Below are 23,172 nucleotides of genomic sequence, written 5' to 3' on the forward strand. Positions count from 1 at the left end.
ATGAAATTCAATGCAACTTTAGAACGTTGTGTAGAAACTGCAAATCTACCTCTTCTGTAAAAAATAATAAAATAGGCACCAGGCAATGCATGATTCCAAAGAAGATACAGAAAGTTTATGAAGTGAAAAAACTTTTCTTGTTAATGAGGAAGTTGGCGTCTCTGAACCTTTCTTATGTTTTAAAGGCATAGCTTTACCTCTTTTGCACTTGAACACTCAGCTTGTGCCATTCTAAATAGCTAACAAGCTTTCTCGGGCTGCCTGCAGTCTAACTGTTTCCAGCAGGTTTAATGCAGGATAATGGATTGTGCAGAAAGAACACAGACATTTGCGACTCCGGGAAGCACACAAAGTCTGCCAAGTATGCCGTGGCGATAATGCTCACTTTCTAATGACTGTTCAAGATGTGGAAAGTCTTTGAATATGCCGTCTCTTCAAAAAGGTTTGCTCTTTGGCCTTTACACCTGATCCGTCATCGATCAAAGTTTAATTAGAACTTTTGATTAAAACTCAGAGCGGGGCCACACTCTTGCCTAATTTGCCGAGGTCCACAAGGATGTCATTCTGCACAGTCGCTCACACTCTCAAGCACGCAACACATTATCAGCGCACTCGGTTTCGTAGTCTGAATTGCACATTATCTAACTCCCTCCTTGATCTATGATTGTGTGTTTTGTTATTGTCTGCCAGCTCTACCCCCGCCTCTCGTGTGCTCCTAATATCCAAACCGGCAGTGTGTCTCCGTACCTGCTAGTTCCTTGGGGGAGGTTGCTTCTTTGGCGGCAGAGGACGGCCTGCTTTTCATCTCGATGGCCACTCGGGAGGAGAAGCGGGACTTGGTAGGGGAGAGCAATTCTTCATTGGCTGTGGAGTCAGTCCTAGACATAGTGTTCTGGCTCGTGCTCTCCTCCTCAACCAAGGCAACAGTGTCTCTGAGGGTGTTGCTAGGCGACATGGCTCGGGACGGCCCCAGTCCTTGGTCCTCTTGACTATCAGTCACTTTGGACTGTCCACCTTGCCCGTTGCTCTGCGTTCTCGGTGCAGACATGGCCGCCTTGCCGGGGCCCGTGCCGTGATGGCTGTACACTTTGTATCGTATCATGAGGATAATGATAAACACCAGGACAGACGCAACAATTATTCCGCCAATAATGATGATCATAGTCCCTCCCAGGAAGTGGCTGTGGATGGCCTGGCACTGGCTGAACTCCGTGTCGGTGTTGAAGGAGAGGCATCCCAGGGGGCGGGTGGCGGTGAGGGAGGTGACCACGTCGTCGAGAACGGCCAGAACGCACAGGTCGTAGCTCCGCCCCGGCGCCAGGTCACGGACCAGGAAGTCGTTGGTCGTCGATGGAATCATTCTGTCGAAACAAACGGAGAAGAAAGTAACATCGTCAGTCATACGTTTAAGATAAGATTAGATTGGATAAATTCATATTGTTGCAACAGCTCTCAAGAACACTCAGGGGTATAGTCAAATAGTCAGGGAAAAGGGCATTCAAAGAAGAACAGGATAAAGTGCAAACAAGTTAACTTTACATGTTAAAGCATTACCAAGTAACTCTTTTAACTTAATAAATCCTTTCCGTAGTCCCTCTGGGGGTAATACAAGTGTTAATGGGATGATTGGGGGGGTCTTTCATCTCCCCTGGTGTCTCTGGCCAGAAAACCACAATTGCAACTTCGCTGCCTACGGGTCGGAGCCACCAATACACACTAATAGAATCTTGAAGAAGAAGCTAACAGGCTAACGGGCAAAGATAACTGCGGGCCAGCACCACTTAAACAATTTACAGACAAGTGTGAGTGAAAAAAAAAAAAAATCCATTGTGTAATTGGATGTATAATATCCCTCTCTCCCTTTGTCTTTTCTGTCAGTGTAGTATTTACTCTCACAGACAATTAATGAGTAAAAAAAACGCAACATCCTGAGACACCTGCAGTGGTGCTTATGGCCTCGAGGCACATAAGTTACTTAGTACTGCTTTAACCTGACAATTGTATTTTTATGGCTTTCAGGTAAAAGAACACATATGCAAGGTAAACATTTTTGGCCATGAGATGGACAAAATTCAGTCACAGAATCTGAAAAAGCGCACAAAATAGAATGCTGTGTGGTCACCTGCGCTTGTACACTGTGGTGACAGATCTACTTGTTTAAGTTTCAAAACAAAGTATGTGCCGGCATTTATAAAAGGTCATGATGCAGAGAGCGTGGAACGGTTTGCTATCGGATGAATTCCTTGGGCTAACTGGGCGTGCCACTAAACCGCTTACTCGGCCTAAAAACCTGCACTTCAATTCTGCAATGGTATATTTATGATAACCTTTACGAGTATGTTTCAGGTGTAATCACAAATATTCTCTTGTTCTTACAACAATGAACTTGTAATGATATCTTCACTGTTACCTGTGTACTGTAACACACCAGAAAAAAATGAGGAACTGGTTGTGCTCATTACGAGGCAATTAACTTGTTTGTGCAGTGTTTGAGATCCCCATTAAAAACCAATGTGTGAATTATGTTTTCACTGTGTGCCACATCACATGGCACCATTGCTGTAGGTGACTCTGCACAGCGGGGCTTCTGTCTGCAGTTGGCACGCGGCTGTATCAGAAACGCTACAGCTCCTGCCAACATAAACCTGACCAAGCTCTGAGCACATGTCCCAGTGCATCGGGCAACGGCAGCGCCAGTGGCAGATGAGAACAAGACTCTTTTCTCTCCTTCTTTGTATTATTTCTTTCGAGTGTTGCAAACTATTACATTTTAATATTAACTGTGGATATAAACTCATTACAGCCACTTCATGCATTGTCTTATCAAGAGCTCATCCATAAATCAGCAATAACATCAGAGATAGGCAGAAATCTAAAACATTTTCGTAGCTAGAATCCTTTGAAGCGTATAAGTTGTCCACATGGGTCACTAGTCACCTAGTTAGATGTGCAGAGAAAGATATCCAGCCATGTGGATCAAAAATATATTAGATTAAAGGATGTGTCCACATGTGTGTTTGGTCGACTTGATGCAAACCCTGAGCATCCAAAATGTGTTTTGTTTTGTGCAATATGTGAACTAAAAAATGTGAACACACAGGTGCTATAATAATAATAATAAGGCATTGGTTTTATATAGCGCTTTTCTGGACACTCAAAGACGCTTTACATTGCACTATTCATTCACTTCATACTCGGGGGTGGTAAGCTACTACTACTGTAACCACAGCTGCCCTGGGGTAGACTGACGGAAGCGAGGCAACCAGTCTGTGCCATCGACCCCTCCGACCACCACCAACCACCACCAACCACTCACTCACTCCATTCGCTAGGCTTCCTGGTGTTCCTAAACGGTCTCCCATCCAAGTCCTGCCAGGCCCTTCCCTGCTTAGCTTCCAAGGTCTGAAGGGATTGGGCAGAGCAAAGGCGGTATGGCCGCACCACCTGATACAAAACTGTTTTGCACTGAACTGTATGTATTATCCCCTTCTGGAACCGCCACCTTAACGTGGTGGAGGGGTTTGAGCACCCGAATGATCCTGGGAGCTCTGCTGTCGGGGGCTTCGTGCCCCTGGTAGGGTCTCCCATGGCAAACAGGTCCTAGGTGACGGGTCAGACAAAGAGCGGTTCAGAAGCCCCTTATGAGAGACCAATAGGCCCGGTTAATCGTGAGGCCGTCCTTCTGTGGACCCACCACCTGCAAGAGGAGCCATAAGGGGCTGGTGCAATGTGATTTGGGCAACTCCAACAGCTGCCCCCACAACCCGGAAACGGAAAAGTGGAAGAAGATGGATGGATGGATGGATGGATGGATGGATGTATTATGCATTTATTCAGGACCATTAGTTCAGTATTTTCACCCAAACAGTTTTCCATTAGGACAAAACAGGACAGGGCAAAACAGGCATAACAATTGTTACCAGTTCACCAGCAATTTTTTTGCGTGATATTGACCGCTCAAACTGCTATTTTGATTCGATCGTGATTCAATGCACAATCCAGGATGATTAGAAACAAACTGTAAAATCTTTATGGTGGGCAAATCTTTAGTTTGTATGGGCAGACACGCACATTCACAAATACTCAACCAATGTGCTGCTAGACCACAAACAAGTGCAACGAACAACAGGAAGAAATGTGCACAACTGAGTTCGCACATGGAATATTTATTTGCTTCACCACAGTGAGTGTTTCAGGCGTATTCCCTTCTTCAGACAATAAAGGCAGCTCAAACACACCTGCACACAGTACTTGATTGATTTTACATCTGGACAATCTACAAAAAATAAGGTACAAGTGCATGGAGATGATACATACTTGCCATGTAAAAAGGGAAGTCATAAAAAGAGATGTGTGTTGGCTCATCTAAATGAGGCGAACCAACGCACACAATATATACAAAAGAGTACTAGAAAATATGAATAATTTACATTATTTTAAGAGATAACCTGGGGTAGACAATTTACAATCATATAGGCCAACTTTTTTTTAGAAACACATGCCTTTTTTGCTTCACACTACAATCGAGAGGTTTTGCAGTGAAGCGCCTGATGACAAACTTCACCTGTCCTGAAGCCTATTCCATCTCCCACCATCCGTATAGAATGTGTCCTATTTGCAGCGTATATATCCACTTAGTGCAACCCGTGGCATAAGAGACACCTCTTTGGGCCTTATTTCCCTATGGAGATGATATTCATAAGCTAGGCAGTAATCTGACACACATGCAGAAAAATCCTTCCCCCACAGCTGCAGAACTCATCTTTCTCTGATTAAACACATTCTTAATTCTTAACATGTCATGTGCTATCTCAATCTGTCCCAGGGCAGGACACTAAAGCTTTGTATTGCCTTTGCCAGCGCGGTCCTGGGGGAAATTCAGCCAAGTAAACAACATTGGCTCTTCTATATAGTTACGTTAGTCACTCCTATCTTTTTGTCACCTACAATACATTTTCTTTCAATTGCATTCAGCTATTCCCCTATGGCCACTGAGACTTTGCTTTGCTATAAATATTCCCTCCTCTGCGTGCATAGAGACAGGGTGACTTGTGGTTATTCAGTGAGAAGCAGAATTGAAGAATTGTGGTTAGCGTGTGTTTGGCAGCAGCAGCGGGCTGCAGACTATTGGCCAGAGCGGTCTCAGTGTCAAGCTTATCGATGGCATTGAACCTCCAACACGATTCTACGTGTTTGTCTTGGCAAAAAGCTCCAACTGTGTCCACTGTCGGCTGTGTTTACTTTGCTAAAGTTAAAGATTTCTGCAAAGAAAAGAATTCTTACTGGAGAAAAAATATACAGTTGTGCTCGAAGGTGTACATTCACATTCCCTGGCAGAATGTTTTTACAATTTTTCAAAGAATATGAAAGATGACACAAAACATTTATTTTCACACATAGTTAGTGGTTGTGTGGAGCCATTTGTGGTGAAAAAAACGGAGTTTGCTATTTTTAAATCATAATAAAAAAAGAAAGTACCAAAATGACCAGACCTGCCCTGATCCAAAGTTTACCCCGGTTCTGGGTATTGCCCCTTTAATCAATGACAGCTTGGAGTCTTTTGTGGTACTAGTGGAGAAGGTCCTATAAATGATCTAAGGGTAAAGTGGTCCAGTTCTCCAGATCATAAACTTTGAATCAGGATCACTTTTGGTACTTTCTTTTTTCATTATGATTTAAAAAGAGCAAACTCCGTTTTTTCACCACAAATGCCTTCCTCTACTCCTGTAGCGTTCTGACCTGTTTTCCTGGATTGTGTTGTGTAGTAGATGGAACATGAAACTGTCCTCCACATACATATTTAGTCCATGTTTTTCAAACCAGTGGGCTGAAAGTGAAAGCGCACTGTTTCATTCCCACTGCTGCCAGCAGAGGGCGCTCCAGGTGAAAATCAAATTCCTGAACTGCTCAGTCTCTCTCGCACTCTTCGTGTATTTACATACATGGACAGAAAATGTAAAACATCATTGCTGAGGGACTAAAAGGAGAGTTTACAGCTGCAAAGTTCTACAGTTGTTGTAGTTGTTTTTGTTTTCTTTGACAGTGGGATGTAAAGATAATTTCATTTGTATTGACAACATTAACATTGCGGTGAAAAGTTATTTCCGGTATTGTACTATTAATTGCATTTAATAATTATGATTTCCGTGTATGCTTTATTGGTAATTGTATAACGATATACAGCGAAATGACAGTGTCGTAAAGCAGCGTTGCTGAACTTTGCACAGATATTGACAGATTATAAGGCTTAAGTTTATTATATATTCTGCCTTGCTCCACTTGTTATCCCCGAGTCGGACAGGTTTTGGTTGTCAAGTCACTGCATGAATCCATAAGGTCTCCACACTACTTCTCGTGATGAGTGGAGGGCAGACGGAGGGTCATAAATATCAATTATGTTATCGTGGATCTGCTTTAGATCGATCACATCCAAAGGAGACTGGGGTCTGAGTGAATGTGTGAAGCCCTCACCCTTATCCAGATAATCTCTCCTAACCATCAGCTGCGCCTTCAAATACAATTTCTCTAGTGCTTGTCACGAAGGGCAAATCTTGAGCGAATCGGGTTGATAATCTCCTGGAGTGTCCCCCGCCAGAGCGCTGTGTTCCGAATTGGACTCATACAGAGAAACCAGAACTGGCCTCAGGCAGTGCTAAAAGGCACATGAACTTGCATATAGAGGAGGGAGTTTTCGAATTTAGGTTTTTGACCTGGTTCAGTGACCTCTGGTGGCTGGAGGCGGTAGGAGTATTTATAGTTGGCTCAAAAAGTATTCACACACCTCTTATTTCTATATTACAATGCAAAGTATTGATACGGATTGTATTCAAGTATATATATATACAGTATATATATTTAGATACTTAATAGAAATACATGTTGCCTAATCATGACCACTTATAGAATCAGAACCAAGTAACTCATGCCCCTAGAGGCCATACGCGCCACTGCAGGTGTCATAGCATGTTGCGTTTCTTTTTACTCATTAATTGTCCGCTAGAGTAAATGCTGCGCTGACAGAAAAGACAAAGACAGAGAGGGATATTGCACATTGTGCCATAACTCAATGACACAATGGATAACATTTTTTTCCCTCAAACTTGGCTGTAAATACTGCTAATGTGGCGCTAGCCCACAGTTAGCTTTGCCCGATGGCCTGTTAGCTTCTTCTTCGTGATTCCATTACTGTGTATTGGTTTCTCCGACCCGGAGGCAGGGAAGTTGAAAGCATGGTTTTCTGGACAGAGACACCAGGGGGAGCTGAAAGACCCCAGAGGGACGACGAAAAGGATTTATTATGGTAAAAAAAAAGTTAGTTCTTCTTTAAAGTTCTGAATCATTTAAATGTGTAATTTATTTTTTACACGTATCTGTACAAAAATGTTTGCTTCATTATTAGGGGAAACAGTATCATTTTCCACCCCTATTTAATAGTCAATAGTCAAATTACAAAAAGCCCAATATCTCATCTAATCTGAAAATAGGAGGAAAAAAAGAAAATGAAAACTCAAAAAGGTCTGAGTACTATCTTAACCCGCTGTTTGTAACCAGCTATCAGGCAGATGTGAAATGAAAAATAAATGTTGCAAACAATCCAGATGGTGGTACAATTTGCTTTAAAAGCCCCAAATTTGCAGGCATGTGTTCCTCCCCCTCAAATGACCGGTCTGTTCTTACAGCAGCTGGTAGAAGGTAGTTGCAGGAGACACAAACATTAATATTTTAAAATAATGATTGTATATTTTTTCATTCCTCACCACCTTTTGCTTCAATTCGTTTCTTATCATTTATTTATGTACGCATACAGACATTAACTAGAGATCTATTTTCACTTAGGTGCCATTGAAGTTAAAACACATCGATCACAGCAGTTTCTCTCTTTGTTTTGGGTAAATGGTTGTGTTTTATATTGGTGTAACAGTCCGGCATCGTGTGGTTCATGTTCCTGGTTGAAGGGTAAAGGACAATTTTTCCCCATCTCTTGGCGCCTCTCTCACCACTAAAAGGGTCAGAGAACAACCCGGGACCTCGCTATTGCTCAACCCAAGGACATTTTGACATGCTATTTGCTGACAAAGGAGACCACATCTACAGTAGCTCCCAGTGCGGGGCGGTTTGATTTATCCACCGGGCTTTGCTGCTGCCAGATGCACAAACATTATTCCGCCATTTCCAATTATCAGCGAGAACAGACATACGGAATTTAATTGGCTCCCTGTCCGGCATCTGCTTAGACGTTTGCTATGAGGTTGATGGAACTTTTCCCCATGAGATCAGTGATTAAGGACGGCTGGTCTGCAGGGTCTTGGATCTGTCTCAGACCAAGATGAACTAACAGGCGTGTGGGTTGTTTATTCGGCGAATGGCGTTAACCTCCAGCTAATGCAACCATTTCTTTCAAACGGAACTAAGGCAGCAGTGGTAAAACAGTAAATACGAGATTTCGCTTTCGGCCGATGGCATGCTAGCAAACCAACGGTGCCAGGATGAACCCGCATTCGAGTTTTCTGGACTTCAAAATGTGGAGGGCGGTTTTGTCTATTGCAGAACCAACCACAGGAGATCGGAGCGCTTCAGCAAGAGAAGAAGAAATGACCAGAAATAAACAGGATTACTACAGATAAGTGGAATGTTTACCTCTTACCACCCACCTAACCCAGTAGATTTTCTCCACTGCGGCTTTACCCAAATCCAAATCCTTCTACAGCTTACAGCCTACAGGTGTGATGCCTCATTTGAAAGCTAAGACCTACAAAACTGATTTAAACAGATCATTTTGCTGGCGTTGTTGCCGTGTTGTCACTTTTTTTCACCTTCTTTTTCCCCTCACTTTTACCCATTTCTTGTTGCTCTTTTGTTGCATTTTTATTGCGTTTTTGTAGTGTTCTTGTCACATTTTGTTGCTTTTTTGTTGCACGTTTGTCACTTGCCCTTTAATGGCTTTTTGTCAGTTTTTTGTTCTACTTTCATTGTTTTTTTGTTGTGTTTTGGCTCTTTTGTGGCTTTTTTGGGGGGGTTGCGTTTTCATCTTTGTTTTGTTCTCGTTTGTGTCACTTTTTTTCAAGAAGCTTTTAGATTTGGGTAAAGCCAAATTGGAGAAAATGTGTTCGGTTCAAGTCAGGGTCCCCCAAAAAAAGTCTATTTTGTGCGATGTCCTCTTCCATGTGTGAAGACTTCTCCAGGCTTTCTCTGCTACTTTTCCTCTTTCAAAAGCCATTATTGAATCCTGCAAAAGCAAGTTTGAAATTCTTCTCCATTAACCTCGGTGGCCTTGTAGCTTGATTATAAATACAAAGTGCCAGTGCTTTGCCTGCTTATTTCTTGGGTTGTTCGTCTAGGCCCCATTAGTACTTCATTATGCCATTAGCATTGCTGAGGAGAATCCAGCCTTCATTCAAATTCAGACGCAGCAGGAAGTGTATACTCAAGAAGAATATGTCCTTGGCTTTACTTTGCGTTTATTATCACATCTCACTTGACTTCACGTACAAAATAGTTCGAGACGCTCCTCAGACGCTCCACAATCGAAAAGGCTCAGCTCAGCATCACAGCAGCCGTTTTACATGACCAGTTGGAGGCAGAGCGGTTCCCTATGCGCCGTGATGGAGTGCAGTCTGTCACAGCAGATGTACAGAACTCCCATGAATACTCAATGCCTATGCTAATGTTTGGCCTCCATGCATATTTTTGGGGCACTGATCACAAATTTTTTGCAGTGCCTCGCTTTTTTTTTTTTTTTTACTTTGCCGGTCTCTCTCTGTGTGTGCTGGAATCATCCTGCGCAATTTCCCCATGCACCTCTACATTTGAGACGGAGCTTTTTTTTTTATGTTGTCATGTTTCCCTCCTTCCCTCCATCATTTCTGTCTGTGTTATTTCATCTCTCATTGAAGGATGGCAATTATTTTCAAATGCTGTCATTTCCCCAGGTTATACAGCACCACCTAACTGCTCTATTGACATATAACTGCGTAATAACAGTGGTGCAAGAACCCATTTGTAGCATTTGAGGGGAGCTGTGTGCACTTGAATGATTATTGTATCAAAGACCACAGGGGTGTGCACCTTAACGATGAGGAAAATACATCAGTATCTTTTTCCTATCACCATCAACAGTCATCTTACTCGTCTCCACCTGAATGGAACCATGAAAGCCATATCATTTGTAATCTAATGTGTATCTGTAAAGGAACAGGCCACCGTTTTTCCATACTGAGATATGTTCTTACCTGAGCTTAAACGAGTTGATGCGTACCTGCCTGGTCTTTGCGCGTGCCCTCAGTCACGCAAAACGACCAAATATGTTCTTAGCATTTGGCCTCAATGTATTCCTATAGCTCCAAACGGGGGTGAAGTTGGAAGCTACCACGCTCTTCCACGGGCACGCACAAAGACCAGACAGGTACGTATCAACTCGTCTAAGCTCAGGTAAGGACATATCACAGTATGAAAGAACTGTGTGCTCTCCGTCACGGGAAACGACCAAAGGTGTTGTTAGCATTTGGCCACTCCCAATGTATTCCTATAGCTCCAAACGGGGGTGAAGTTGGAAGCTACCACGCTTTACCACGGGCACGCACAGAGACCAGACAGGTACGTATCAACTCGCCTAAGCTCAGGTAAGGACATGTCACAGTATGAAAGAACTGTGTGCTCTCCGTCGCCCAAAACGACCAAAGGTGTTGTTAGCATTTGGCCACCCCCAATGTATTCCTATAGCTCCAAACGGGGTGAAGTTAAAAGCGACCAATCTCGTTCAAATCACGTTTTTTAGAAGCTTAGCCGTTGAGCCGTGCGCAGTAGTGTCCCTTAGCTCATGCACTCCTACGTTGCTAGAACTCTGGATCTATTAAATCAGTCAGAGTTCAGAGGTGACCCGTATCCCCTCTCTTAAAATACTAAAAGTATGACCTAGGTAATAGTTATGCTCAAAGGCTAATAACTAAAACTAATAGGCCAACATTGTCCCTAAATAGCTGCGTTATAAAAGCAACAAATCCCAGTGGCTCATCTTTCATTCGCCTATTTACGGAGTCTCTCGGCATCGCTGCTTCTTCTTACTCATCACCAACTTCTCCAAGCATGCCGTTATTGTCTCTGCTCTGTACATACACTGACAGTTTGTTAAGAGCACTTGTTCCAACAGCGGCGGGCTAACAAGGCTCACTGCACTGCACTGCTGAGTCCACTGCCTGTGCCCATGCATAAGTGTGGCCGGCTCTTTGACATTTCGCGCGCCCCGAAGAGAAAACGTCTACTCACACGCTGTTTTGGAGCAGCGGCCTGACATTTTCAAATCGTCTGCATTCACTTATGTTGAGTGACGGGCGGGACGTTTTGTTTGTAAATACTGTCCATCAATCAGCCCCGAGGCAGCTCAAAATGCACACAGGCACGTCGGCCCTCACAATGTGGAGAATTGGCTTCTGGGGTCCGGGGGTTTTGACTGTTGATCTAAGCAGGACGTCAAGTGAATATTTATGGTAATGGGGCTCGGGTGTTTTTAAATAATTTAATGCAGCAATTATTCCTTAGGCGTAGGCAGTACAGACCGGGGGAAAAGGTTGACAGCACAAAGTTTCCCCAATACACACTATAGCGTCAAGACACATGGGCACAGCAGCAAATACGTGAGCGCTGACTGATTCACGGTAAGTAGATGTGTTGCTATATATATATATTGTTGCTATATTGTGCCTAATATCCGACAGAAGCGAGGCTGCCCATCCCTGACCACCATCGATTCACTCACGCACATTAACGCACAGGCAATATGGGTGACTTGCCCAAGGACGCAACAAGGCTTCCTCGTTTCCCACGGCAACATCTGAGACACTTTTTCTTATTAAAGGGGAAGCCTGGACAAACAGTATTCACAATAAAAATGGCTAGTTTTAAAAATGTCCCCAAGTTTTCATGAAGAAAAAACAAGAGAAGCAAATAGGACTGAACCACTTAGCAAGCATGTCACTTTTCCCAGGGCACGGAGGCCATTTGGTATTCAGAAGACCCAAGGGAACTGGCTTTGGAGTTCCAAAACAAAAATTATTTATGAAAATAGGAGCCAAATAATTAATCATTCTGTATGAGCTGGTGCTCTGGGACGTGGTGGGTGCAGGGTCTCGTCCTGTTGGCCCCTTTTAGGAGGTGAGGCATCTCCCTTCATCTGGCCCCTGGGATCTGAGTCAGGAGTTTTGAGGCTGAACCAGGACTGGGACTGTTAAATATGCACAGGAGTGTTTTGACACATCTGCTCTTAGGCTTTTTATCACACATCTCTCACATCTCTCCCTCGCATATATCCCCTGCGTTTATTTCCCCTCCCACCATCTCTGCGCTGTCTCACACAGCACGGAGTCCTCTCATTTTCTCTACATTTTTCATCTTGTCTTAACTGTTTACTGCATGATCTGCATAATCTCAAATTGTGTAAAATTACCAGAAAAAGTAGCACTTCAAAACCACATGCCTGAGTTTAGACGATGATTGCTAGGTATTTCTTATTCGAGGAGGTTTTGTAAAAGAACATTTTGCCTGTAGGTTTTACTAGACAGATGTCGCATTAAGAAAGGGATGCCCTATAGATTCCCTAAAGGACTAATGAAACCATCAACTCATTCTCAAGTAGTTGCACTTGTAATAAAACGCCAATGATTACAACTTAATAGACAATTCACTCCCTGGAGCCAATCTGTCCTCCCTGTGTAATGTATTGACTATTGGTTCAAGTACTAAAGACAAGCATATAAAGGTTTTGTAAATGCCTCGTAAATTGCCAAATGCTACCCAACTAACACACAATGGGCCCGTAAAGTTGTTTTAGTTCTTTTTACTTTCTTATACAACATTCTTCAGCTTGTTTTATTTTCTGATTCACTAAGGGTGTTGTTTATCAAGTGAGTGGAAGCTGGACAAAATCATACAGCTTTTTGTGGGCATGTTGCATTTACCGATTGAAAAGTATGTACACGAGAAAATGATCTGCTGCTTATCCACTTCTGTAAATGACTCTGTTTCCGACATCTTTGCTGTCTTCAAACTGTAGCAACAGTAAATGCGGAAAGACAAGATCCTGCGTAAATCATAAGGAACTAGAACATGCCATCGTCCAAGAATAGCTGCGTGCTCTATGACAAAGACAATGCAGATCGATATAACGACACCAGAGCTGAGCCAATTGTGTGGATTTCTAAACCCCTATAAGACGTGTTACCACTGCGGCCATAGTGTGCGCTCGAGTGGAAATTATAAGAAGCATTACACAACAAAATGGGTTAAAAAATTTAGACAAATGGTGCATTCACGTCCTTTTTAGATTTGGGTAAAGCCAAACTGGAGAATAGTATGTGCTCTGTTCAGGTGGGGGTGAAGAGGTTAAGGATGCCTTAGTCTTGATGTTTTTGTAGTAATGCTTACATAATATTTGGTAAAAGTGTCAGGAGGATTTCTCAGTGGGACGGATAACAGAGTGTGGGCTAGCGTTTTTAATGCAGTAGAGGGAGACGGACTAAATATGCAGGACACGTGTGCGAAGGACTAAATATGCAGGACACGTGTGCGAAGGATACAAAACACCATTTCATAAACAAAGAGATTATAACAATGTGCTCAAACGTTAAACTTGCATCATATACAGTAGATCCTTTGAATATACAGTAGATCTTTTGAATATACCGTAGATCCTTTGAATATACAGTAGATTCTTTGAATATACAGTAGATCTTTTGAATATACCGTAGATCCTTTGAATATAGAGTAGATCCCTTGAATATACAGTAGAGCCCTTGAAGTTGTAATAATGCACAATCTTGAACAATATTCAAGTCTTTTATTAATCCGTTAATGGCAATACCAACTGCCAAATGTGATTCCTTTTCTCCCTTTGCCGTAGCCGTTTTGTAATTTGATGATAATTTACCTTCATAATCACTATCATGCTCCAGTCAAACGCATTATCTCACCGATGGTCAATCTGTGGTAGCTTAATTTGAATAGCAATAATTTGATGTGTAAATAGATGAGTTAAAACTACTGTGAGTTGATTTTTTTTGTTATAAACATATTTATAATAATAACATGATAAATAATATAATCGTAATAATTAAGCTCTTGTTTCTTGTTTCATCTGCTGAAAGTCCAAGCACTACGATACATGTCCTGTCCTATGCTATTTCTGGACAAACAGCAGAAAACCCCGCGTCAATAGCTGTCACTCAAAAGTGTTTAAAATTGGATACAGCGAAGCAGTGAGGTCCGAGTGAAGGACACAGCTGCCATAATGGAAGGGGCTGCATTGATGAGAGTGAGCTCCAGCTGGCCCCGGGTCTGGCTCTCTGTAGAGCACAGCATTTCACTATAGCGTCTGATCAATGATGAAGAGCGCAGAATGATCTGCAATATAGATCCTACAGTGGGCGAGGATTCCCTGTTTGTGCTGAACTCTGAATGCTCTTTTCCAGTACATTACACATTTTGTTTATGATTTCAGACAAGGCCATTATTGATTAAGTTAAACAGGATGAGAAAGAACAACGGTGTTTCCAGAATCTCCCTCTTTGACATGTTTTCAGGTTGTAGCTATACACACCGGTGCTGCTTGTGTGTGACACCGGGAGTAGATGCACCTCAGCTACACAGGACACACCTTGAAATGGATTACCTTAAAGCAGTACTAAGTAACTCTTCCCCCTAGAGGCCATTAGTGCAACTGCAGGTGTAGTAGCAAGTTACGATTTTTTAACTTATTAATTGTCTTGGAGAGTAAATACTACGCTGACAGGAAAGGCGAAGGGAGAGAGGGTTACTGTGCATCCAATTATACAATGGAAATATTTTTTTTTCACTCAAACTTTGCTGTAAATACTGTTTAAAGTGACGTTAGCCCGCAGTTAGCTTTGCCCGTTAGCATGTTAGCTTCTTCTTCGTGATTTCATTAGTGTGTATTGCTTTCTCCGGACCGGTTGCAGTCAAGTTGCAAACATGGTTTTCTGGTCAGAGACACCATGGGGAGATGAAAGATCCTCCAATCATCCCATAAACACTTGTATTACCCCCACAGGGACTACGAAAAGGATTAAGGTGAACACGTTACTTAGTACTGCTTTAATAAGCATTGTTTACAACCTAAAGGTGGACAGAAACTCTCTCTTGAGTACAGCGTGAAGGAAGTGACAGTGAGAATGACCACATAATTTCAGCAGCAGATAACCTAACAGTGCATTTATCCCCAGCACAATGACATGAGAGCATAAAGGAGTTGTTAATGTCCTACTAAAGTTAACAACAGCTGAACTCGGACAGATGTGAACCGTGGTGTAAACATGGACTTACCTGCAGCACTGAGGCGCATTGCGTCCTCATTAAAACTCCATAAACGCACGGCAGCCTCCTCACTTCATTTTGTATCGCCAGCGAAAAGTCCCGTTGTAAAGAATCATAAAAATATATATAGATATATAATATCCTTATAATCCACCGGTGTAAGCTAGTTTCCCATAGTTTACACAGACACCGCGTGCGCCATGCGAGTGAAAGTATCCAATGAGGAGTCTTCAGCGTGGTGTGCGTGCTCTGTGATAGGTTCCGGGGCTAAATCCGGCTCAGTCCTAACCTGGCTAACACCAGGCTGCTGTGTGCGCTCGAATTATTTCGAACTGCACAACAGCCTGGGGACCATGGCCAAATCTCCGGTGGATTTGGGAACCAATCACAGAGCGAGGAGGGACGGCAAGACGATGACGCACTATTCGATATATGGAAGCTTGTAGTTTATTTACGGATAATTTAAAAAAAAGTTTATTTACGGATCCAACATGACAGCAGCAGACACGATGGTATTTTTTGATCAAGCTTTAGACCTTGTTCTAAATAATTTAGCTCAAAAGTTTACAGCGGGTACGTCATACGTCATCTCATACGATGATATGATTGGCTGGGGCTACGTGCAGACGCATGAGACTTTTTTTTTTTTTTTTTCGTATCGCCCAATAAACGACTATGGACGATCGTAAACCACACCTCTCCTACGAGAAAATGAATTGGTGGTCCCCAGACTAAATATCACTTGTGATTTTAGTCTGGTGTTAGCCAGGCTAGCTCAGTCCCAGAGCCAAGTGTGTGTGTGTGTGTGTGTGCGTGTGTGTGCTGGAGGCGGGACTTGCGGCACTGCCATCTATCGATCACTGTCATTCATGAGTGTTCTCGGGACTAATCAGAACTAGCCCTTTTTTGTCCTTGTGGTAAAAATTGTGATCAAATGTATAAAACTACAATGATTATACACAGTTATGACATTGGGAATTTAGTTAAAGGAATAGGCCACCGTTTTTACATACTGAGATATGCTGTTACCTCACTTTAGCCGTGTTAATATATCCCCGTCTGGTCTTTGTCAGTGCGCTCTGTCACGCAAACGGAGCACATACGCAGCCTCTCCCACATGTCACATAGCTCCGAAAAAGCTCACGATAGAAGCTACCAAGCTCTTCCACGTGTTCCCTATTTAAATAAAGTTACGTGAAGTGTTTTCATGCGAAGTATATTTACACAGAAATGTAGCATGTCGATTTTATAAGCAAATAAAAAGGCGGACTATATTGTGAGGCGTAATGATACGAGGAGTAAAACGTCAGCGCAGTAACTCCTAAAGGTTATTGACGGAAGTGAGCGGGGGAAGTCTTTAGGAGTTACTGCGCGGACGTTTTGCTCCTCGTATCATTACGCCTCACAATATAGTCCCCCTTTTTATTTGCTTATAAAATCGACATGCTACATTTCTGTGTAAATATACTTCGCATGAAAACACTTCACGTAACTTTATTTAAATAGGGAACACGTGGAAGAGCTTGGTAGCTTCTATCGTGAGCTTTTTTGGAGCTATATGACATGTGGGAGAGGCTGCGTATGTGCTTCGTTTGCCTGGCAGAGCGCACGGACAAAGACCAGACGGGGATATATTAACACGGCTAAAGTGAGGTAACAGCATATCTCAGTATGTTAAAACGGTGGCCTATTCCTTTAAGATATAAAATTAACTATAATAAATGAAAAATACAGCTTATTCTTTGACAGGAGAGGCTTAGCCCATATAGCCCATTGATACCAGCCGTCCCTGCTCGTAATAATGCATGAATTGTAAGAAATACTCAAATGACAATTTCCATGATCACATCGATCTGTCCAGCAATTCACAAACAATGCGAGCAAATTGCACATCTTCGTCATCCGACAGTGGAATATATGGGATATATGAAAACGAGTTGCCATGGTGACAGACACAAAAAAAGAAGAAAGAATAACACAATAAAAATTTACATGACTCATCTCTATAATGATATGCCACAGACTGCAGTATCTACTCCGAGATAAGGCTGTGTTTCGAATGCGACGCAGCAGATTACGCCACTTTTGAACACTTGATCTCACTATTCTCTGCCCCGGTTTGGTTTAAGAGGCTTATTGTTCATGTACAAATCTGATAGTCCCATCACATGACAAGAAGTAATGAAAAAAAACAAAGATAATGCTGTTTATTTATTGTCTGTCTCCAGTCCAAAGCTTTAAAGAATTTCGCTTTTTTTTTTTGTTCTGCCAGTGCGGTAAGAACTTACTTTCACTGTAATTTTCTTGTCCCAGAAGATTGAGTGTTCGATCGCAGGAACGAGTGGGAGTTTACATGTTGGGTAGGTTTTCTCGGTGTGCTCCAGTATCCCCCTTCAACCTTAAAACATGCAAAGTTAAACCCTAGCTACAAACTAAACTACAGTATAAAACAATTTGTAGATAAAGCTTTATTCTACAAAAGGCCATGTACTTCCCAGAGAGTGCTTCTTTTGTGAATCATTGCGGCACTCGTTTCGGGAGACAGTTGTTCTTTCTGGTCTTTTGCTCAGTGGGAAGTCGACATAGACCGCAGAATCAAAGCGCAGCTGCCGGTCTGAGCGAGTCCAGCTCTCTGACATTATTATGGCATTTCTCTTCACAAATTCCCCACTTGTTCCCTCTGCCCAACCGACTGTGACATCTTCAGACGTTTCAGTATTTAGGGGATCATGTGATTTTGCTTAACTTTTAAGGAGTCATTTTCTTTCTTTACGTACAGCATATAGGGAGCAGATTCAGTTCTAGTTTCGCTTTTAGTCTTGGTTCTTAGGCCTAGCTCAGGCCTAGCACATCTGCAATTCATCTTTAGAAACAAGGGCTTAGAAAACAGAAAGTCATCCCTTATGTGCCTGAGATGTGGGGGAAAACTGCAGAGGATTCTTGGCAACATAAAAGTGTATTTCCCAGCCTGAGACAAAAAATTAGTGCGTCAAAGGCAAGACACCTAGTCACAAACAATCAGAGGAAAAGTTACCAAAATAGACTAAACAGCCGCTCCACAAGAGGATGTACCAGCATAACAGGGAGAGGATCTTATGACCACTTATCATACTGTATTTGTAATAACCCATCCATCCATCCATCCATCCATTTTCTTCCGCTTTATCCGGGGCCGGGTCGCGGTGGCAGCAGTCTCAGCAGAGATGCCCAAACTTCCCGATCCACACACACCTCCTCCAGCTGTTCTGGGGGGACCCCGAGGCGACACCAGGCCAGCTCGGAGACATAGTCCCACCACCGTGTCCTGGGTCATTTGTAATAACAATGAGTTAAAAATCTTTCCTAAAGAGAAAACGTGGTTTGAGACAAGAAGTTTCTAAAGATGGAAGCGAAACATCCTTTACTCAGGCAACCCAGTCCAGTCGAACATATTTCAAAATCTCTACAACAAGTTGTGGTTAAGTCCTATTTTGGTTTATTTGTGTGAGCTAGTGAGCAGATGTGGACTCACAAGTGCCAGTAATTTAGTCAGCATGCCTGCCTGTGGCTTGGGGCATGTGATGCAGAGTCATCTCGCAAATTATAGTCTTGGGCCAAAAACGCTGAAAAAAAATGTTTGGTTCCTAATTAGTTTTTTTTATTGCACTATTTGCACCAAGACAACCTTTCCTATTCTAATTAAATTCAACTAGTGTTAGATACGTACCATAAACGCTGTTTTCTTTCCATGTTGTGATCAATGGCTGAATTATTTATTTACTGTGTGGCTCTAACCACAACTGAGAAAGCTGCCATAATGTGGTACCATCAGTGTTCCTCCATGCCATTTAATACTGTAGATTGCTGTTAAATGTATTATGTTTTTACCAATTGTATCCAAAGCTATTGATTTTTTTTTATTCTAGGCCACTGAGGGCATCTTGTTACAAAATATTTTTTTTCTAAGAGATGGTAATTGCAATCCCATAAAATATGTTATGCAGTATACAGAATAATAGAATTTGTTTTTCATGGTAGGCTATTGATAATGCTCTATGCATTCTCTATGGTTCTCAAATAATGGAATGTGATATTCATTTTTGGGACGAATCTAAGGTTTGACCGGAGAGCAATTGGTCTGGTTTAAAACAGCTTGTTCGGGTCCAAAGAAAACCTCAGGATGTGTAGATGTGAAATGTCTAAGCCTTTAAATGCAATGGCACTTTCCCAATCGCCATCTGTGGCAATCCATCAAAGGAGACGCATTTTTTAACACAAGTTCATCTCCACTAATTGGTTGCCAAATTCATCTCCATCTTTGTTACGTGTTCCCGTGTCAGTATTTTGTCATTTGTTCCACTGGTGTCAGAGAGTAGTGAAATGATTTTGTTTGTGCTGACAAACAGGGCTCCATCATATTATATTGTAATGAGCTAATCTTCTTGATTATCATTGTGCCCTGAATCATTAGGAATCAACAGAATCAACCTTTGCCCACAAAGCCAACGGGGCCAAAGGGCAGCGGATGACCACAATGAGATAAAGACTGCCTTAATCCCTCAGTAACTATTGTATATGGGACAGCACACTGGAGCTCAGCCTATATGTCCACATCAGTAAGGCTAAATATTTTAATAATCTACTGTATGTTGCCTGTCCATATATGGGATTTGCTCTGGCAACACAATGATTGAAATAAGAATCACAAAAGCAATTTCATATAAAACAGTGGTACAAGTTTGTTGATGAAATTACAAGTATACATTCCCAGGACGAAAGCAATTGAATGTTCATGTCCGTTCCCATGTCCGCTTGACTCATTCTTTGATGTCGGGGCAGCCTTTAAAGAGCAGTGGGTGATGACCATGGAGCGCTGGGGTTTCTTCAGTCTCTTATCAAATATCCAATATCAAAATATCAAAAGCCAATACCACTTAGCCAATAACAAAACATTTGAGGGCAGCACAATCTCACACCTTCCCATCTGAGTATGTACAGTATGCAGTTGGCTGTCAGAGGGTGCAAAACAGATGTTTAATCTATGTTGCATGAACATCCTGTATACAGGGGTTATTGAGGACGCAGAACTGCAGAATAAATCAAGGATGACCTTTTAGTTTGAAGAGAGAAGATAATGTCCAATCTGGTGAATAGCACAGTAATCTCGGCTGCTCTACTGTAAAACCCTTTGACCTGAGCTCCGGAGCCTGATAACAATGAACGTCCTTTATGGGATGCACACACTTTGTGTCATCTCTTATATGAGAGGCGCACTAAAGTAATGGCCTCTGATCTCACGTCACTCTAAAGCATAGCCTTTTAACCTCAATGTGGTAATCCTCATTCTGAAGGCTATACAGGGACCGTAGGCTCTGTTACAATATGCATTAAAATCAAACATAATCGTCGGGAATTTATACAGATTATTATCTACACCATATACCGTATCCAAATAATGTTTACCCAACAGCTCAGAAAGGATCAATTACTTACTTACTGCCCCTACACCATCGGGTACGGTCGCAACAAAGTCTCTTCATCTAACTTAACTGCACTGGTTTAACACAAAAGATATTGAGGAAGCATAATCCCACAATAAAGAATAAACTAAGTAGCAAAATGGCACTGCATGCAAGGTTGTTATACACATGGGGATTTTTCCACTGGTCTGTATAGTGTGTATTGTTTTACCAAAATACAGCAGTTGTCTTTGAAATCATCTAATTCCTTTTTTTCCTCCAGTTTCTCCACACTCCTTTGTGACATGATGTGCCTCTACAACTGCAGAATAAAACAGTTCAAGACTTTTGCCTTTGTGGCCTACAGCTATCACCTCTGGGGCCCTACATGCTCCTCATGTCCTGTGGTTGCCAGTATTTCATAAGACACGTCTGCACAGTGCGACCTGAAAAGCTACTGAGCCCACTTTTTTAATCTCGTCTCCTTACTCTCCTGCTCCAAACAGCCACTCTGTTCCATCACTCCGGCAAATAGGAGAAGATAATCTGGCCGCAGATTATAGTGAGATTACTTGTGTCTAGTGTATGTGGAATGTGCATCCGTTTGCTATTGGCGCAGAAACTAACAAGATCTGCGTTATACATGATGGGTGGGGGTGCAGTTGTGGGGCTATTTTTATTTTCAACCCTGGTTCTGATGTTCCCTTGTTTCATTCAGACATGTTTGAGTAATCCTGCATATTAAATGTGATATATTTAAGTTCGAAAAAATATTATACCGCATGAAGGTTAAACATAAATTCAACCTAGAAGACCTACCTGCAGCACTCCATTCTCCATCACCTCATCTCTGACTAGACCTCACCAATTATCCAATCATCACTTCATCTCAAGCCGTCTCATCTCCGTGACAGCCTATCGGCGCAGCAGCACGTTCCTGCTTCCCAGGATTCCCCTCTTTCATTGCCTCGCCATTTTCCCAGCGTGCTGCGCCCCACCTCCGTCCCTCCTCCACCTGGCCTCAGCTCTACTCCGCTCGCCGTCCACTGGTCGCCTCAGACCTCATCCTCTACAACCAACAGTGTCCAGACTCCGGGGGGAAGACTCTCCCCTACATTAATTCATCACGCCCATGTATTTTATGCCAAACATGATTCATGTGCAGTAAAAACTCTTTCTGTGAGTCGGGTTGAAATGTATGTAAAGGTGTTCAATAGTATTTAAAATGTGACCATTTAATTAAATAGAAGCCTTGATACTGTCAATCTTGATACTTTGATGACCCACCACTGCTCCGTCCATCTTGTCTGGAAACTACCATCTGCAGACTGTGATCACCCTTCAAGCAAATGATTGCATATAACCCCCACTGCAAGTAGAAGCGGAAAGAAAAGACAGAAAGATTCAGTGACTGACAAAGGCGTGATCCCGCCAAATGAAGTGCAGAATATGTCAAGAATACTGGCCATGTGGAGACACTCGGACCTCTTGTTTAACGTCTGCATGACCTGAAGAGTTGACCCCATGATGCAGTGAAAGCCTCTTCCTTACATGTAACAGCACACATAAAGCTTACTGACCTTTCCTTTTCTGTTTGCAGCCAATGCTATAGAGCATATTATGATGCATATGACTTTTTCTAAATATCAGAGGTTTACTCTATAGGTCACTACATAAACACATCATTTTGGTCTTTAAATCAACAAAAAGAACCTGCAGATCTTGACTGTGTTCATTTCACTTTACCTATGCCGTTAAATCTAGGGAGTCGATACTTAAAAGGGAATGCAATACACACAAAAATGGATAGGTATTGGAATGAACAATTATTTGGTCTACTAGTAAAACACTTCCCTGTCTATAATGTTCGAAAACCCAGCCAAAGCAAAAATAAATAAATAAATAAACATCTGCCAGCAAAGTGCCAGTGAATTAGGTGTGTCGGGCTAATTCTCCTATTGATCCTACGGTTGTTGTGCTGCGCTCCTGCTCCAATCTTGGTTAATTTGTAGAACGGAAAGCCTCCAAGCATTCAGTGGGAGTTCAATATTTTAGCAAGGTGTACTCCACTGTTTATTGGCTAAAATCTTTCATTGTATTTGCACTAAGCATTATTGCCTGTTCCAAGGAAGCCAATCAAGGTTGAGTGAGCTGAACAAGCAAGCGCTATGTAATATGTCCTCAGCATCCGTTACAGACTACAAAGGCCCTTTGAAGACGCTTAAAGAGGTGACTCGGGCATGAGGAGCATCTTGTAAACTGATTAGACGAGTGCTCCAGAGATACGGTGCATAAGAGTTGCTGTACTTTTAAAACAATCTTTTCCCTGAGCACCGACCTTAGCAGGGCCGTCAGGCACAAGGGTTTCTCTCATCCAGCTGGGCCATTGTTTGAAGTGCTCTGCAGAAAAACA

The 23,172-nt window shown here is 42.4% G+C and overlaps 1 protein-coding gene across 2 annotated transcripts in view; it reads right to left on the minus strand.

The window, feature by feature from the left end:
• LOC306976265 (leucine-rich repeat and fibronectin type III domain-containing protein 1-like protein) overlaps positions 1-23,172 on the minus strand; it is a 173,314-nt gene that overhangs the window by 9,539 nt on the left and 140,603 nt on the right. For both annotated transcript variants that reach the window (XM_079574173.1, XM_079574172.1), the window contains exon 9: positions 748-1,361. In XM_079574173.1, coding sequence (XP_079430299.1) covers positions 748-1,361 — 614 coding nt within the window. The remainder of the gene's footprint in view (positions 1-747; positions 1,362-23,172) is intronic.

Source organism: Gobius niger (genome assembly GCF_951799975.1).
Source record: "Gobius niger genome assembly, chromosome: 1".
In the NCBI taxonomy this organism is placed as follows: domain Eukaryota; kingdom Metazoa; phylum Chordata; class Actinopteri; order Gobiiformes; family Gobiidae; genus Gobius; species Gobius niger.